This window comes from Mobula hypostoma, chromosome 8 (assembly GCF_963921235.1).
Source record: "Mobula hypostoma chromosome 8, sMobHyp1.1, whole genome shotgun sequence".
Classification (NCBI taxonomy): Eukaryota; Metazoa; Chordata; class Chondrichthyes; order Myliobatiformes; family Myliobatidae; genus Mobula; species Mobula hypostoma.
The window spans coordinates 161,985,331-162,005,215 of record NC_086104.1 but is presented as its reverse complement, the minus strand read 5'-3'; the positions used below and the strand labels follow the sequence as shown (position 1 = coordinate 162,005,215).

Here is a 19,885-nt window from a genome sequence, read left to right as displayed (position 1 = left end):
TGAACATCCACAGACGACAAATCCAAAGATTTCTTCTGGATATAGAAATTTCTCCTCTCAGTCCTAATTGATCAACTGTTTAGATTATTTACCGAAGAGACAGTTGCTCTACAAGTTCTGACCAATATTTTCCCTTCTATTTTCAGAGAAAGAACCAATTTCCTTTCTTCTACTCAACTGCTCAAGGCTTAGCTACAGGGGATGTGCACAGGGATGCCTGGCCAGTGCGATATTTTGTCAATGAACGCTTCGAGCTATTTTGTGCCCAGTCATTTTCCAAGAATTTCACCTTGCACAGTATGTCCCTTACAGCCCCTTACAGCTCAGTGTCTAGAGTTAAAATTGTGGTTAGCAGTTTTTTCTTGGAAGAAATGCTTTCAGATTGAAGTGAATGTTCTCCCATCCTCCCGTTGAAAGTTTACCTCAGCAACCAAAGGCATGATTGCATTTCTGTTTTTGAAGCAGGCATTAAGGGAAGTGGCAGTATGCAAATTAGTGGGAAGCCAAGAGAAAGGTAAGGAAACTGAAGTTAACTTTGTCTTAATGAGGAGTTGGTGAAGTCAAGAAGAGGTTGCTCAGGGGCAGAAATTTGTGGTTGAGGGAGATAAAGGGAAATTGGCAATAATTTGAGAAATGTTTGTAGTGTGGAAATCAAGGTTGAGGCAGATGTAAAGAGGAAGTGATGATTGAGTATTGCAGATGGTTATAAATATAGAAGTAAAGCCATTACTTCTGAATAGATTCACTTAAATGCCCAAGCCGTACATTAAAGATGATGAGAAGTGGATAGGTTTAGGAAGAAATTGTAGAGCTTAACACACAGCTGAAGATTGCCAGTGTGGAACAAAAGCGGTCGAGAAAAGCAAAGAGTTGTCATAGTGGGAATAAAAGTGGATAATTCTAAATGGCCTGAATAGATGTATTCCAGGCTAGCACAGAAGTCAAGGAAGGAGATTGTACATAGGACAGAGAACAATATGGTACAGAAACAAGCCCTTTGGCCCGCGATACCATGCTGTTTTAAATTCACCTTGGTTCACTGTTGTATGATCAATTCAATCTCCAACATCGTTTCCCATTTGGTAAAGAAACATGCCTGTCTTTTGAGAGGTTTGTTGAGGCCAGTAAGAAAGTAATAGTACAGAATGGCTATTGGTATACAAGATTCTGAGTAGATTATTCGACCCATAGGGAGGAGATGTAGGGGAACGAAGTGATTCATTATAAAGTGGCCTGTCTATTAATCTAATAATTTCCATCCTTTTGTCCAGGTGAAAGAGCTGGAAGCCTAACAATAGTTTCAAGGAACAATCACACTCTGATCAGTATCCGATCACAAATAGAAGAACTGGCACGACATACTTGGTCAAATCCTCCATGGTTTGGAGCCCATGTCATAGCAACAGTTCTGAATAACCCAGCCTTCTTCACTGAGTGGTGAGGATCAATCAGATTGTTCTAAGAGATGAGAAAGAAAATCTATGATAAAGACGCTTGTGAAGTTCACTGGTGGAATGGCTAGTTCCTGTTCTATACTGTTTTTGCACAGTATGATATTGAGCTGTGATTGATGAATAAATATTAGCTGACAACAGAAATTCCCCTACTTATTTTACAAATAATGCCAGAAATATGGGTGTTAATCTCTCACTGTAATACTTTCACAATGGTGAGAGTGCTGGCCAATGGTTTTGAAAGAATAGAATACTGAGAGAAAAACAAAATTTTCCTGAAAATGTGGTGAGGGCGTCCAGAACTGGAGGAAGCAGCCTCAAAATTGAGGGGCGACCTTTTAGAACAGATGTAAGGAGAATTTTTTTTTAGCCAAAGAGTGATGAATCTGTGGAATGTTTTGCCACAGATTGCGGTGGAGGCCATGTCCGTGGGTATATTCAAAGCGGAAATTGATAGTTTCTTGATTAGTTGGGCATCTAGGGATAAGTTGAGAGGGCAGGTATATGGGTTTGGATGGGAACTGGGATCAACCATAATGAAATGGTGGAGAGGACTTGACGGGCTGATTAGCCTAATTCTACTCCTATGTCTGATGGTCTTACGATCTTATGAAGGAGAGTTATCTCAAGAATTTGGAACCACACAAAAAAGCTAGTGGGGCTCTGTTGTTGGGCAGAATCAGTGGTCCAAAACATGGACTACATAAGTTCTGCCAGACCCCCTGAGTTCCTCCATCTTTTTGTGTGTTGTTCCAGATTCCAGCATCTACAATGTCTCAGGAATTTTCTTTTTCTTGTTCCATAGGCAGGAAAATCTGAAGAAAATGGCTGAGCGCCTGATGCTGACTAAGGAGAAACTGAAGGAAGAGTTGCGGATACTGGGAACACCAGGATCTTGGGAACACATTACCAAGCAGGTTGGCTTGTATATCTTTCCTGGATTCACAGGCAAGTACTTAACCAGGTTTAGAGTATTTTATGGTGAAAAACAGTAAGTGATTTATCGAGCAGAAAAGAGTCATAGAAACATACAGCAGTACAGAAACAGGCACTTCGGCCCATCTTGTCCATGCCGAACCCATTTAAGCTGCCTACTGCCAATGAGCTGCACCAGGACCATAGCTCTCCATATCCCTACCATCCATATACCTATCCAGACTTCTCTGCAGTGTTGAAATTGAGTCACTTAGACCACTTGTGTTGGCAGCTCATTCCACACTCGCATGACCCTCTTGAGTGGCTTCCCCTCATGTTCCCCTTAAACATCTCACCTTTCACCCTTAACCCATGACCTCTGTTTGTAGTACCACCCAATCTGAGTGTAAAAAGCTTGCTTGCATTTACCCTATCTATACCCCTGATACTTTTGTATACCTCTATCCCATTTCCTCTCAATGTTCTATGTTCTAAAGAATACAGTTCTAACCTATTCAGGCTTCTCTTATAACTCAGGTCCTCTAGGCCCAGCAACATCCTGTACTCCTTCTCTGTTCTCTTTCAACTTTATTTACATCTTTCCTGTGCATAGGTAACCAAAACCGCACACAATACTCCAAATTAAGCCTCACCAATGTATTATACAACCTCAATACCTTCTGTACTCAGTACATTGATTTATGAAGGCCAATGTTTCAAAAGCTTTCTTCACAACACCATCTACCTGTGACGCCACTTTCAATGAATTATGTACCTGTATTCGCAGATCCCTTTGTTCTACCACACTCCTCAGTGCCCTACCATTCACTGTGTAAGACCTACCCTGGCTGGTCGTACCAAAGTGGAATACCTTGCACTTGTCTGCATTAAATTCCATTTGCCATTTTTAAGCCCATTTTTCCAGCTGATATAGATCCCCTCTGCAAGCTATGGTAGCTTCCTTTGCTGTCCACTACACCCCCAATCTTGGTGTTATCTGCAAATTTGCTGGTCCATTTAATCAGGTTATCAACCAGATCATTGATATAGAAGATAAACAACAAAGGACCCAGCACCGATCACTGTGGCACACCAATAGTCATAGATCTCCAGACAGAGAAGCAACCCACTACTACCACTCCCTGGCTTCTCCCACAAAGCCAATGTCTAATCCAGTTTACTACCTCATCCTGAGTGCTGAGTGACAGAACCTTCTTGAACCATGCGGGACCTTGTCCAATGCCTTACGAAAATCCATGCAGACGACATCCATTACCTTGCCTTCATTCACCTTCCAGGTAACTTCCTTGAAGAACTCCATTAAGATTGGTTAGACATGACCTACCATGCCGGAAGCAATGTTGACAATCCTTAATCAGTCCATGTCTATCTAAATACTTATATATCAGGTCCCTTAGAAGAGTTTCCAATAACATTTCCACAGTTGATGTCAGACTCATAACTTACTGGTAAGTATTACTTACCTGTTTCTGTTTAGAGCCTTTTTTAAACAGTGGACCAACATTGACTGTCCTCCAATCCTCTGGTACCTCTGCTGTCACTAAGGATGTTTAAAATAGGAACATAGAAAACCTACAGCACAATACAGGCCCTTCAGCCCACAATGCTGTGCCAAACATAGAAACATAGAAAACCTACAGCACGATACAGGCCCTTCAGCCCACAATGCTATGCCGAACATGTACTTGATTTAGAAATTACCTCGGGTTGCACATAGCCCTCTATTTTTCTAAGCTCCATGTACCTACCCAAAAGTCTCTTAAAAAACCCTATTGTATCCACCTCCACCACTGCCACCAGCAGCCCATTCCACGCACTCATCACTCTCTGCATAAAAAAAATAATCCCTGACATCTCCTCTGTACCTACTTCCATGCACCTTAAAATTGTGCCCTCTCATATTAGCCATTTCAGCCCTGGTATAAAACCTCTGACAATCCACATGATCAATGTCTCTCATCATCTTATACATCTCTATCAGGTCACCTCTCATCCTACATCACTCTAAGGAGAAAAGGCCAAGTTCATTCAACCTATTCTAATAAGGCATGCTCCCCAATCCAGGAAACATCCTTGTAAATCTCCTCTGCACCCTTTCTATAGTTTCCACATCCTTCCTGTAGTGAGGTGACCAGAACTGAGCACAGTACTCCAAGTGGTGTCTGACCAAGGTCCTATATAGCTGTAACATTACCTCTCAGCTCTTGAACTCAATCCCACAGTTGATGAAGGCCAATACACCGTATGCCTTCTTAACCACACAGTCAACCTGCGCGGCAGCTTTGAGTGTCCCATGTACTCGGACCCTAAGATATCTCTGCTAGGGCTCAGGCAATTTAGGATCCAAGGGAATACCTTGTCAGGCCCTGGGGATTTATCAACTATGATTTCCAAACACCTCCTCTTCTGTTATCTGTATAGGGTCCATGAATGTGATGCCACTTTGCTTCATTTCTATAGACTATATTTACTCCACCTCCCGAGTAAATACATGCAAATAATGAATTTAAGATCCACCATATGTTTTGACTCCACACATGGATCACCATTCTGGTCATCCAGAGGATCAATTTTGTCCCTAGCAGTCCTTTTGCTCTTCACATACCTGTAGCAAACGTCACTCCACTGTTTAAGAAGGGAGGAGGGCAAAAAAAAAGGAAATTATAGGCCAGTTAGCATAACCTCAGTGGCTGGGAAAGTGTTGAAGTCCATTATTAAGGATGGGGTTTCTGGGTACTTGGAGACTAATGATAAAATAAGTCAAAGTCAGCATGGTTTCTGTGAAGGGAAATCTTTCCTGACAAAAAGTTCTTCAAGGAAGTAACAAGCCAGGTGAACAAAGGAGAGGCAGTGGATGTTATTTACTTGGATTTTCAGAAGGCATTCGTTAAGGTGCCTCACATGGGGCTACTTAACATAGAACATAGAATAGTACAGCATAGTACAGGCCCTTTGGCCCACAATGTTGTGCCAGCCCTTAAACCCTACCTCCCATATAACCCCCACCTTAAATTCCTCCATATACCTGTCTAGCAGTCTCTTAAATTTCACTCATGTATCTGACTCCACCACTGACTCAAGCAGTGCATTCCACGCACCAACCACTCTGAGTAAATAAACCCTCCTCTAATATCCCCCTTGAACTTCCCACCTCTTACCTTAAAGCTATGTCCTCTTGTACTGAGCAGTGGTGCCCTGTATCTTGTATACCTCTATCATGTCTCCTCTCATCCTCCTTCTCTCCAAAGAGTAAAGCCCTAGCTCCCTTAATCTCTGATCATAATGCATACTGTCTAAACCAGGCAGCATCCTGGTCAATCTCCTCTGTACCCTTTCCAATGCTTCCACATCCTTCCTATAGTGAGGCGACCAGAACTGGACACAGTACTCCAAGTGTGGCCTAACCAGAGTTTTATGGAGCTGCATCATTACCCCATGACTCTTAAACTCTATCCCAGCGGTCCCCAACCACCAGGCTGCAAAGCATGTGCTACCGGGCCATGAGGAAATGATATGAGTCAGATGCACCTTTCCTCATTCCCTGTCACACACTGTTGAACTTGAACATAGGGTTGCCAACTGTCCCGTATTTGCCAGGACATCCCACATATTAGGCTAAATTGCTTTGTCCCATATGGGACCGCCCTTGTCCCGTATTTCCCCCGCTAAGGTAGAGCGTTCCTATGAAACCTTCCGTGCTGAAATGGCGTAAAGTGAAGAAGCAATTACAATTAATTTATATGGGAAAAATTTTTGAGCGTTCCCAGACCCAAAAGATAACCTACCAAATTATACGAAATAACACATAAAACATAAAATAACACTAACATATAGTAAAAGCAGAAATGATATGATAAATACACAGCCTATATAAAGTAGAAATAATGTATGTACAGTATAGTTGGGAAGATTAAGCCAAAACTGATTTGTGGGAAAAAAAATCAGCATGTACGCGCATGCGCACGTCACATATGCAGACGTCACGCATGCGCACACAGGTGCTTGCACAAGGCTTCATGTCATGGTAGTCTTTCTTGAGGTAAACACAAGTGTCCCATATTTGACTGCTACTTTTGTCCCTTATTTGGGAGTGAGAAAGTTGGCAACCCTAACTGTAAAAGACATGTTGAGGTGAGTTTAACACTACTTGAACACTCCCCCCCCCGCCCCCCCCCGACAGTCGGCCGGTCCACAAGAATATTGTCAATATTAAACCGTTCCGCGGTGCAAAAAAGATTGGGGACCCCTGCTCAATCCCTCGACTTATGAAAGCTAACAACCCATAAGCTTTCTTAACAACCCTATCTACCTGTGAGGCAATTTTCAGGGATCTATGGACATGTACCCCCAGATCCCTCTGCTCCTCCACACTACCAAGTATCCTGCCATTCACTTTGTACTCTGCCTTGGAGTTTGTCCTTCCAAAGTATACCACCTCACACTTCTCCGGGTTGAACTCCATCTAATACTTCTCAGCCCACTTCTGCATCTTATCAATGTCTCTCTGCAATCTTCGACAATCCTCTACACTATCCACAACACCACCAACCTTTGTGTCGTCATCAAACTTGCCAACCCACCCTTCTACCTCCATATACAGGTTGTTAATAAAAATCATGAAAAGCAGAGGTCCCAGAACCGATCCTTGTGGGACACCACTAGTCACAACCCTCCAATCCGAATGTATTCCCTCCACCATGACCCTCTGCTTTCTGCAGGCGAGCCAATTTTGAATCCGTCTGGCCAAACTTCCCTGGATCCCATGCCTTCTGACTTTCTGAATAAGCCTACTGTGTGAAACCTTGTCAAATAACCACATTACCATATAACAATTACAGTATGGAAACAGGCCATCTCGGCCCTTCCAGTCCGTGCTGAACTCTTACTCTCACCTAGTCCTACTGACCTGCACTCAGCCCATACCTTCCATTCCTTTCCTGTCCATACAGCTATCCAATTTAACTTTAAATGACAACATCGAACATGCCTCAACCACTTCTGCTGGAAGCTCGTTCCACACAGCTACCACTCCCTGAGTAAAGAAGTTCCCCCTCATGTTACCCCTAAACTTTTGCCCTTTAAATCTCAACTCATGTCCTCTTGTTTGAATCTCCCCCATTCTCAATGGAAAAAGCCTATCCACGTCAATTCTATCTATCCTCCTCATAATTTTAAATACCTCTATCAAGTCCCCCCTCAACCTTCTACGCTCCAAAGGATAAAGACCCAACTTGTTCAACCTTTCTATGTAACTTAGGAGATGAAACCCAGGTAACATTCTAGTAAATCTTCTCTGTACTCTGTTTGTTGACATCTTTCCTATAAGTCAGTGACCAAAACTGTACACAATACTCCAAATTTGGCCTCACCAATGCCTTGTACAATTTCAACATTACATCCCAACTCCTACACTCAATGCTCTGATTTATAAAGGCCAGCATACCAAAAGCTTTCTTCACCACCCTATCCACATGAGATTCCACCTTCAGGGAACTATGCACCATTATTCCTAGATCCCTCTGTTCTACTGCATTCTTCATTCATAGGCATCCATTCGTCTCCTGAGACCATGGATTTGCACCTTGGAAGGTTTCCAGGGTGCAGGCCTGGGCAAGGTCGTATGGAAGACCGGCAGTTGCCCATGCTGCAAGTCTCCCCTCTCCACATCACTGATGTTGTCCAAGGGAAGGGCAGTAGGGCCGATACAGCTTGGCACCGGTGTTGTCACAGAGCAATGTGTGGTTAAGTGCCTTGCTCAAGGACACAACATGCAGCCTCAGCTGAGGCTTGAACTAGCGACGTTCAGATCACTAGACCAATGCCTTAACTACTTGGCCACGCACCAACACTGCATTCTTCAATGCCCTACCATTTACCATGTATGTCCTATTTTGATTAGTTCTACCAAAATGTAGCACCTCACATTTATCAGCATTAAAATTCATCTGCCATCTTTTAGTCCACTCTTCTAACTGGCCTAAATCTCTCTGCAAGCTTTGAAAACCTACTTCATTATCCACAACTTGACCTATCTTAGTATCATCTGCATACTTACTAATCCAATTTACCACCCCATCATCCAGATCATTAATGTATATGACAAACAACATTGGACCCAGTACAGATCCTTGAGGCACACCACTAGTCACCGGCCTCCAATCTGACAAACAGTTATCCACCACTACTCTCTGGTGTCTCCCATCCAGCCACTGCTGAATCTATTTTACTACTTCAATATTAATACCTAATGATTGAACCTTTCGAACTAACCTTCCGTGTGGAACCTTGTCAAAGGCCTTACTGAAGTCCATATAGACAACATCCACCACTTTACCCCTGTCAACTTTCCTAGTAATCTGTTCAAAAAATTCAATAAGATTCGTCAAACATGACCTTCCACGCACAAATCCATGTTGACTGCTCCTAATCAGACCCTGTCTATCCAGGTAGTTAGATATACCATCTCTAAGAATACTTTCCATCAATTTACCCACCACTGATGTCAAACTCACAGGCCGATAATTGCTAGGTTTACTCTTAGAACCCTTTTTAAACAATGGAACAACGTGAGCAATACGCCAATCCTCCAGCACCATCTCCGTTTCTAATGGCATTTGAAATATTTCTGTCAGAGCCCCTGCTATTTCCACACTAACTTCCCTCGGAGTCCTAGGGAATATCCTGTCAGGACCCAGAGACTTATCCACTTTTATATTCCTTAAAAGCGTCAGTACTTTCTCTTCTTTAATCATCATAGTTTCCATAACTTCCCTACCTGTTTCCCTTATCTTACACAATTCAATATCCTTCTCCTTAGTGAATACCGAAGAAAAGAAATTGTTCAGAATCTCCCCCATTTCTTTTGGCTCCACACATAGCTGTCCACTCTGATTCTCTAAGGGACCAATTTTATCCCTCACTATCCTTTTGCTATTAATATAACTGTAGAAACCCTTGGGATTTATTTTCACCTTACATGCCAAAGCAATCTCATATCTTCTTTTAGCTTTTCTAATTTTTTTCTTAAGATTCTGTTTACATTCTTTATATTCCTCGAGCACGTCATTTACTCCATGCTGCCTATATTTATTGTAGATATCTCTCTTTTTCCGAACCAAGTTTCCAATATCCCTTGAAAACCATGGCTCTCTCAAACTTTTAACCTTTCCTTTCAACCTAACAGGAACATAAAGATTCTGTACCCTCAAAATTTCACCTTTAAATGTCCTCCATTTCTCTATTACATCTTTCCCATAAAACAAATTGTCCCAATCCACTTCTTCTAAATCCTTTCGCATCTCTTCAAAGTTAGCCTTTCTCCAATCAAAAATCTCAACCCTGGGTCCTTCTCCATAATTATATTGATACTAATGGCATTGTGATCACTGGACCCGAAGTGCTCCCCATCACAAACCTCCGTCACCTGACCTATCTCATTCCCTAACAGGAGATCCAATACTGCCTCTTCTCTAGTTGGTACCTCTATGTATTGCTGCAAAAATACTATCCTGCACACATTTTACAAACTCCAAACCATCCAGCCCTTTTACAGTATGGGTTTCCCAGTCTATGTGTGAAAAATTAAAATCTCCCACAATAACAACCTTGTGCTTACTACAAATATCTGCTATCTCCTTACAGATTTGCTCCTCCAATTCTTGCTCCCCATTTGGTGGTCTATAATACACCCCCATAAGTGTTACTACACCTTTCCCATTCCTCCATTCCACCCAAATAGCCTCCCTAGACAAGCCCTCTAATCTATCCTGCCGGAGCACCGCTGTAATATTTTCTCTGACAAGCAATGCAACACCTCCCCCTCTTGTCCCTCCGATTCTATCACACCTGAAGCAACTAAATCCAGGAATATTTAGTTGCCAATCACACCCCTCCTGTAACCATGTTTCACTAATAGCTACCAAATCATACTTCCAGGTATCAATCCATGCTTTAAGCTCATCCACCTTTCTTATAATGCTCCTAGCATTAAAATAAATGCATTTAAGAGATTTTCCACCTCTTACTCTCTGTTTATCACTAACGGTGCAAACAACTTGACTACTTTCTTTTTCTTCCTTCTCTCCTACATGCCTGACTTAAATGCCTTACTAAAATCCATGTAGACCACATCCACTGCACTACCCTCATCTATATGCCTGGTCACCTCCTCAAAGAACTCTATCAGGCTTGTTACACACAATCTGTCCTTCACAAAGCCATGCTGACTGTCCCTGATTAGACCATGATTCTGTAAATGCCCATAGATCCTAACTCTAAGAATCTTTTCCAACAGCTTTCTCACCACAGACGTAAGTCTCACTGCTCTATAATTACCTAGACTATCCCTACTACCTTTTTTGAACAAGGGGACAACATTCGCCTCCCTCCAATCCTCTGGTACAATTCCCATGGACAACGAGGGCATGAAGATCCTAGCCAGAGGCTCAGCAATCTCTTCCCGCGCCTCGTGGAGCAGCCTGGGGAATATTCCGTCAGGCCCCTGGGACTTATCCGTCCTAATGTATTTTAGCAACTCCAACACCTCCTCTCCCTTAACATCAACATGCTTCAGAACATCAATCTCACTCATATTGTCCTCACCTTCATCAAGTTCCCTCTCATTGGTGAAGAGAAGTATTTATTGAGGACCTCGCTCACTTCCACAGCCTCCAGGCGCATCTTCCTACTTTATCTCTAATTGGTCCTACCTTCACTCCTGTCATCCTTTTGTTCTTCACATAATTGAAGAATGCCTTGGAGTTTTCTTTACCCTACTCACCAAGGCCTTTTCATGCCCCCTTCTTGCTTAACAAGGTAAAATTCTACGGTGTTACAGGAAAGATACAAGCATGGATAGAGGAATGGCTGACAGGCAGGAAGCGGTAAATAAGAATAAAGGGGGCCTTTTCTAGTTTAAACGCAAACAACAGGAATTCTGCAGATGCTGGAAATTCAAGCAACACACATCAAAGTTGCTGGTGAACGCAGCAGGCCAGGCAGCATCTATAGGAAGAGGCGCCTCTTCCTATAGATGCTGCCTGGCCTGCTGCGTTCACCAGCAACTTTGATGTGTGTTGCCTTTTCTAGTTGGCTGCCAGTGACTGGTCATGTTTCTCAGGTGTCAATATTAGGACCGTTACATTTCACATTGTTTGTCAATGATTTAGATAATGAAATTGATGGCTTTGTTGCAAAGTTTGCAGATGATATGAAGATAGGTGGAGGGGTAGGTAGTGCTGAGGAAGCAATGCGATTGCAGCAGGACTTTTGACAAATTGGAAGAATAGGAAATAAAGTGGCAGATGGGATACAGTGTTGGGAAATGTGTAATAATGCATTTTGGTAAAAGGAACTATAGAAATAGAAAACCTACAGCACAATACAGGCCCTTCGGACCACAAAGTTGTGCCGAACATGTCCCGACCTTAGAAATTACTAGGCTTACTCATAGCCCTCTATTTTTCTAAGCTCCACGTACCTATCCAAAAGTCTCTTAAAAGACCCTATCGTATCCGCCTCCACCACCATTGCCAGCACTCACCACTTCCATGCACTCACCGCTCTCTGTTTAAAAAAACTTACCCCTGACATCTCCTTTGTACCTACCTCCAAGCACCTTAAACCTGTGCCCTCTTGTGACAACCATTTCAGCCCTGGGAAAAAGCCTCTGACTATCCACACAATCAATGCCTCTCATCATCTTATACACCTCTATCAGGTCACCTCTCGTCCTCTGTTGCTCCAAGGAGAAAAGGCTGAGTTCACTCAACCTGTTTGCATAAGGCATGCTCCCCAATCCAGGCAACATCCTTGTAAATCTCCTCTGCACCCTTTCTATGATTTCCACATCCTTCCTGTAGTGAGGCGACCAGAACTGAGCACAGTACTCCAAGTGGGGTCTGACCAGGGTCCCATATAGCTGCAACATTACCTCTCGGATTGTTAGTGCAAACTGTTATCTAAGTAGGGAGAAAATTCAGAATTCAGAGCTGCAAAGGGACTTAGGAGTCCTCGTGCAACACTTTCAGAGTGTAAGTTCAAAGGATGAGTCTGTGGTAAAGAAAGCAAATGCAATGTTGGCACTTATTTCAAGGTGAATAGAATATCAAAACAAGGAGATAATGCTGAATCTTTATGACACTAGTCAGGCTGCACTTAGACTATTGTCAACAGTTTTGGGCCCCATATCTCAGAAAGAATGTATTGTCATTAGAGAGAGTCCAGAGGAGGTTCATGAGGGTGATTCCAGGAATGAAGGGGTTATGATATGAGGAGCGTTTGGCAACTTTGGGCCTGTACTCATTGGAATTTAGAAGAATGTAGGAGGATCCCATTGAAACCTACTGAATGTTAAAAGGATTAGATAAGGTAGATGTGGAGAGGATGTTTCCTATGGTGGTGGTATCCAGAACTAAAGAACACAGTCTCAAAATGGAGGGGTGACCTTTTAAAACTGAGGTAAAGAGGAACTTTTTAGCCAGAGAGTGATGAATCTGTGGAATGCTCTGCCACAGATTCTGGTGGTGGCCAAGTCCATGGGTATATTTAAAGCAGAAGTTGATAGTTTCCTGATTGGTCAGTGCATCAAAGGATATGGCAAGAAGGCAGGTGTATGGAGTTGAGTGGAATCTAGGATCAGCCATGATGGAATGGCGGAACAGACCCGATGGGCTGAATGGCCTAATTCTCCTATACCTTATGGTCTTCTGGTAGCATCCCTTAGGATTCTCCTTCACCTTGTCCACTAGAACAACTTCATGCCTTTTTTTTTAGTCTTCCCGATTTCTTTCTTGTGTTCTGTTGCATTTCATGTACTCCATAAGCAACTTATTTGTTCCCATTTGCCCTTACCTGCTACGCATCTCCTTTTTTCTCTTAACCAGGACCTCAATATCTTTGAAAACCAAGGTTCCCTATATTTGTTATCTTTACCTTTTATTCTGACAGGCATATATAGGCTTTGTACTCTCAAAATTTCATTTTTGAAGGCCTCCCACTTTCAATAGTTTCAATAGTTCCATTTAATATTAGAGAAATGCATAGAATATTGTGAAGTTGTCTTTGGGCTGGTGTACATCAGCAATTCTCTGCAGGCTGCAGGAAATTGTCCTAGTTTTCCTCTTAGATGTACTCCTTTTGAACTACTTTAGCTGCAATCTGCAGCATGTAAATTTCCTCTTAACAACGGACTACGAAACTACACTTTGTACATTAATGATCTTCAGATCTCACATTCAACGGTTAAATGTGGAGCAGTTAAGCACGATGCCTTTAAGGGTCAACACATGGCCATGGGGGTGCGAAAACGTGGGCTGAAATGCAGGGGAATGAGGCCTCCTCTTCTAAGCATCTTGTTGGCGAATGTACAATCACTTGAAAATATGATTGACGATCTCAGGGCAAGGGGCTGCTGTATCAGAGCCAGATAAGGCTGATCTCAATTGTTTGTTGCATCGAGACTTTGTTAACAGTGTAAATGCCGGACCCAGCAATCCGACCTGAATGTTCTATGATTTTCAGAATGGATTGAACCTTAAATTCTGGTAAGGAAAGAGATTGCAGTGTATGCTTTTTAGTCAATTCTAGTTGGTGCACAGACGTTGGGCTTGTGTCACCTTCTTGATCTTCACCTTCTTGCCTTGAGAACTACTACTGATTGAATGTAGACCATTTTATTTGCCTTGAGAATTCTCATCCATGATCCTGGCCGCAGTTTACATGCCACCAGCAGCCAATTATAAGCAAGCATTCGCGACACTGCACGATGCAGTCTGTAAATAAGAAACAGCCCATCCCGATGCATTTCAAATGATAGTCGCCGACTTTAACCAGGCCTTTTTGGAGAAAACCCTGCTCAGTTATCAGCACATAACCTGTTGCACCAGAGGTCCCAACATACTAGACCATTGTTACAGTATGATAAGGAATGCCTATCATTCCTTCCCAAGACCGCATATCGGTAAGTTGGATCATTTGGCTGTAGTCCTGCTACCTGCATACAGACAGAGCCTAAAGAGCAATGCTCCAGAGATCAAGACAGCCAAGAGGTGGTTGCAGGAAGCTGAGGAACGGTTAAAGGGTTGCCTTGAGTCAGTGAACTGGGCAGTGTTCAAGAACTCATCTGAGGTCCTGAATGACTACACCAGGGTCATTACAGACTTTTAAAATGGCTATGGATGAGTGTGTCCCCACAAAGTTGATTAGGGTTTTTCTCAATCAGAAGCCCTGGATAAACAATGAAATCCAGAACCTGCTGAGAGCCAGATCAGAGGCATTCAAGTCCACCAGAACTGGGAAGAACCATCGCGCATCCCTATGTTTCCCGATGATCCTTGGTCTCAGTATCTGAAGATGACGTACAGGCTGCCTTCAAGAGAGTGAATCCAAGGAAAGCACCTGGTCTAGACTGAGTACTTGGCTGAATACTAAAGACCTGTGCCAACTAGCTGGCTGGTGCATTCACAGATATCTTCAACCTCTCACTTTGGCAGTGTGTGCTACCCACCTGCTTCATGCAGGCATCAATCATAACTAGTGCCCAAGAAGAGCGTGGTAACCTATCTAAATGATTATCACACAGTGGCACTTATATCCACAGTGATGAGCCTGGTGTCAAAACATAAAACCTCCTGTCTAAATGATGACTTGAATCCACTCCAATTTGCCTACTAGAGCAACAGCTCTACGTCAAATTCTATCTCATTGGCTTGTCACACAACTCTGGAACATAATGAACTGCAAAGATGCATACATCAGGATGCTCTTTATTGATTACAGCTTATCATTTAACACCATCATCCCTTCAAAACTAATCAGGACCAGGGCATCAATGTCTGTGCAGGTTGATTCTGTCCTTCATCAATCGTGGCATTGAGTTTAGGAGACAAGAGGTAATGTGGCAGCTATATAGGGCCCTGGTCAGACCCCACTTGGAGCACTGTGCTCAGTTCTGGTCGCCTCACTATAGGAAGGATGTGGAAACCATAGAAAGGGTGCAGAGGAGATTTACAAGGATGTCGCCTGGATTGGGGAGCATGCCTTACGAGAGTGAACTCAGCCTGTTTTCTTTGGAGTGATGGAGGATGAGAAGTGACCTGATTGAGGTGTATGAGATGATGAGAGGCATTGATCGTGTGGATAGTCAGAGGCTTTTTCCCAGGGCTGAAATGGCTAGCATGAGAGGGCACAGTTTTAAGGTGCTTGGAGGTAGGTACAGAGGAGATATCTGGGGTAAAATTTTTACACAGAGAGTGGTGAGTGCATGGAATGGGCTGCCAGTGATGGTGGTGGAGGCAGATACAATAGGGTCTTTTAAGAGACTCCTGGACAGGTATATGGAGCTCAGAAAAATAGAGGGCTATGGGTAACCCTAGATAATTTCTCAGGTAAGGACATGTTCAGCAGAGCTTTGTGGGCCAAAGGGCCTGTACTGTGCTGTAGGTTTTCTATGTTTCTATGTTTTCTATCCCCTTGTGCAACTGGATCCTGGATATCCTCACTCATAGACCCCAGTCAGTTCAGATTGGCAAAAACATCTCCTCTACAATCTCCATCAGCACAGAAGGACTGCAGGGATGTGCACTTAGCCCCCTGCTTTACTTGCTTTAGAACTATAACTGTGTGGCTAAGTACAGCTCCAACACTATATACAAGCTTGTTGATGACACCACTGTTGTGGGCTGTATCTAAGAGTGTGATGAATCAGCATACAGGAAGGAGATTGAAAACTTGGCTGAGTGATGTAATAACAGCAACTCTCGTTCAGTGTCAATAAGACCAAAGATTTCAGGAGAGGGTAACCAGAGGTACATGAGCCAGTAATCATTAGAGGATCAGAGGCGGAGAGGGTCAGTAACTTTAAATTCCTGGGTGTCACTATCTCAGAGGACCTGTCTTGGATCCATCATATGAATATTATTGCGAAGGAAGCACGACAGTAACTCTACTTCCTCAGGGGTTTGCAGAAGTTCAGCATATCAGCGAAAACCTTGGCAAACTTCTATAGATGTGTGGTGGAAGTGTGCTGACTGGCTGCATTATGGCTTGAATGGGAACATCATGCCTTTGAGTAGAAAATCCGATAAAAGTTAGTGGATTCAGCCCAGTACATCATCGACGGGCTGATTCAAGGCCGGTGCCCCAAACTGAAGCCATAAGACTATTCGGCCCATCGAGTCTTCGCTGCCATTCAATCATGGGCTGATCCAATTCTTCCAGTCCTCCCCACTCCCCTGCCTTCTCCCCATACCCTTTGATGCCCTGGCTAATCAAGAACCTACCTATCTCTGCCTTAAATGCACCCAATGACTTGTCCTCCACAGCCGCTCATGGCAACAAATTCCACAGATTTACCACCCTCTGAATAAAGTAATTTCTCCGCATCTCTGTTCTAAATGGACGTCCTTCAATTCAGAAGTCATGCCCTCTTGTCCTAGTCTCCCCTACCATGGGAAATAACTTTGCCATATCTAATCTGTTCTGGCCTTTTAACATTCGGAATGTTTCTATGAGATCCCCCATCATTCTCCTGAACTCCAGGGAATACAATCCAAGAGCTGCCAGACAGTCCTCGTATGGTAACCCTTTCATTCCTGGAATTATTCTCATGAATCTTCTCTGAACCCTCTCCAATGTCAGTATATTGTTTCTAAAATAAGGAGCCCAAAACTACACACAATACTCCAAGTGTGGTCTCATGAGTGCCTTATAGAGCCTCAATATCGCATCCCTGCTCTTATATACCTCTAGAAATGAATGTCAACATTGCATTCGCCGCCTTCACCACTGACTCAACCTGGAGGTTAACCTTTAGGGTATCCTGCACAAGGACTCCCTTTGCATCTCTGCATGTTGAATTCTCCCCCCCCATCTAAATAATAGTCTGCCCATTTATTTCTACCACCAAAGTGCATGACCATACACTTTCCAACATTGTATTTCATTTGCCACTTCCTTGCCTATTTGCCTAAACTATCTAAGTCTCTCTGCAGGCTCTCTGTTCCCTCAACATTACCCGCTCCTCCACCAATCTTTATATCATTGGCAAATTTAGGCACAAATCCATTAGTCCAAATCATAAATCGTAAAAAGCAGAGGTCCCAACACCGACCCCTGTGAAACTCCACTGGTAACTGGCAGCCAGCCAGATTAGGATCCCTTTATTCCCGCTCTCTGTTTTCTGCCGATCAGTCAATGTTCCACCCATGCTATTAACTCCCCTATAATTCCATGGGATCTTATCTTGCTAAGCTGCCTCATGTGCAGCACCTTGCTAAAGACCTTCTGAAAATCCAAGTACACCACATCTATTGCATCTCCTTTGTCTACCCTGCTAGTAATTTCCTCAAAAAATTGCAGTAGGTTAGTCAAGCAGGATTTTCCTTTCAGGAAACTATGCTGGCTTTGGCTTATCTTGTCATGTACCTCCAGGTATTCCATAATGTCATCCCTAACAATCGATTCCAACAACTTCCCAACCACTGATCAGGCTAACAGGTCTATAGTTTCCTTTCTGCTGCCTCCCACCCTTCTTAGGGGAACATCAACTCAGACCATGAGAGGCCTGCGTCAGGCATTTTCATGCCTTACAAGGCGCAGATTGGAAGTCTGTGTGGGGCGCCACTCCTCGCACAGACTAGAGCAATGTGTGATTAAGTGCCTTGCTCAAGGGCACAAACACACTGCCACAGCTGAGGCTCGAACTAGTGACCTTGAGATAACTAGACGAATGCCTTAACCACTTGGCCACGTGCCCAACACCCTTCTTAAATAGCGGAGTAACGTTTGCAATTTTCCAGTCATCCGGTACAATGCCAAAATGTATCGATTCTTGAAAGATTATTGTTAATGCCTTTGTAATTTCTCCATCTACTTTCTTCAGAACCCAAGGGTGCATTCCATCAGATGAAGGAGATTTATCCACCTTCAGACCATTAAGCTTCCTGAGCAGCTTCTCAGTCATAATTTTGACTGCACATAGTTCACTTCCCTGACATTCTTGAATGTCTGGTATACTGCAGATGTCTTCCACTGTGAGGACTGATGCAAAATACACATTCAGTTCCTCTGCTACCTTTGCATCTCTCATTACAATATCTCCAGCGTCATTTTCTATTGGTCTTACGTCTACTCTCAACTCTCTTTTACCCTTTATATACTTAAAAAAGCTTTTAGTATCTTCTCTGATATTAGTCGCCAGCTACCTTTCATAATTCATCTTTTCCTTTCTAATGACCTTCTTAGTTCCCTTCTGCAAGTTTTTAAAAGCTTCCCAATCCTCTATCTTCTCACTAGCTCTGGCTTCCATGTATACCCTCTCTTTTGCTGTGACTTCACTTGTCAACCATGGTAGTGTCCTTCTTCCATTTGAAGATTTCTTCTTATTTGGAATTTAGAAACATAAAACATAGAAAATCTACAGCACAATACAAGCCCTTCAGCCCACAAAGCTATGCCGCATATGTCTTTACCTTAGAAATTACCTAGCCTCCACCACCGTCGCCAGCAGCCCATTCCACACACTCACCACTCTCTGCATAAAAAGCTTACCCCTGGCATCTCCTCTGTACCTACTTCCAAGCACCTTAAAATTGTGCCCTCTCGTGCTAGCCATTTCAGCCCTTGGAAAAAGCCTCTGACTCTCCACACGATCAATGCCTCTCATCATCTTGTACACCTCTATCAAGTCACCTCTCATCCTTCGTCGCTCCAAGGAAAAAAGGCCGAGTTCATTCAACCTATTCTCATAGGGTATGCTCCCCAATCCAGGCAAAATCCTTGTAAATCTTCTCTGCACCCTTTCTATGGTTTCCACATCCTTCCTATAGTGAGGCGACCAGAACTGAGCACAGTATTCCAAGTGGGGTCTGACCAGGGTCCTATATAGCTGCAACATTACCTCTCGGCTCCTAAACTCAATCCCATGATTGAAAGCCAATCTTTTTAACCACAGAGTCATCCTGCACAGCAGCTTTGAGTATCCTATGGACTCGGACCCCAAGATCCTTCTGATCCACCACTCTGTCAAGAGTCTTACCATTAACACTATATTCTGCCATCATGTTTGACCTACCAAAATGAACCACCTCACACTTATCTGGGTTGAACTCCATCTGCCAATTTTCAGCCCAGTTTTGCATCCTATCGATGTCCCACTGTAACTTCTGACATCCCTCCACACTATCTACAACACCTCCAACAGAATATATCTGTCTTGCACTTCTCTCATTTTTCGCAGAAACTCCAGCCATTGCTGCTCTGCTGTCCTTCCTTCAAATATCCCTTTCCAGTCAACCTTGGCCAGTTCCCCTCTCATGCCATTGTAATTTCCTTTATTCCACTGAAATACCAACACATTGGAATTTAGTTTTTCCTTCTCAAATTTCAAAGTGAACTCAATCATATTGTGGTCATTTTTCCCTAAGGGTTCCTTAAGCTTCAGCTCTCTTATCACCTCCCTATCATTGGACAACACCCGATCCAGCACAGCCGATCCC

The 19,885-nt window shown here is 43.3% G+C and overlaps 1 protein-coding gene across 1 annotated transcript in view; it reads left to right on the top strand.

Moving 5' to 3' along the window:
* LOC134350312 (aspartate aminotransferase, cytoplasmic-like) overlaps positions 1-19,885 on the top strand; it is a 75,215-nt gene that overhangs the window by 32,505 nt on the left and 22,825 nt on the right. Inside the window, exons 6-8 of the mRNA XM_063055357.1 lie at positions 147-297; positions 1,272-1,437; positions 2,260-2,402. Coding sequence (XP_062911427.1) covers positions 147-297; positions 1,272-1,437; positions 2,260-2,402 — 460 coding nt within the window. The remainder of the gene's footprint in view (positions 1-146; positions 298-1,271; positions 1,438-2,259; positions 2,403-19,885) is intronic.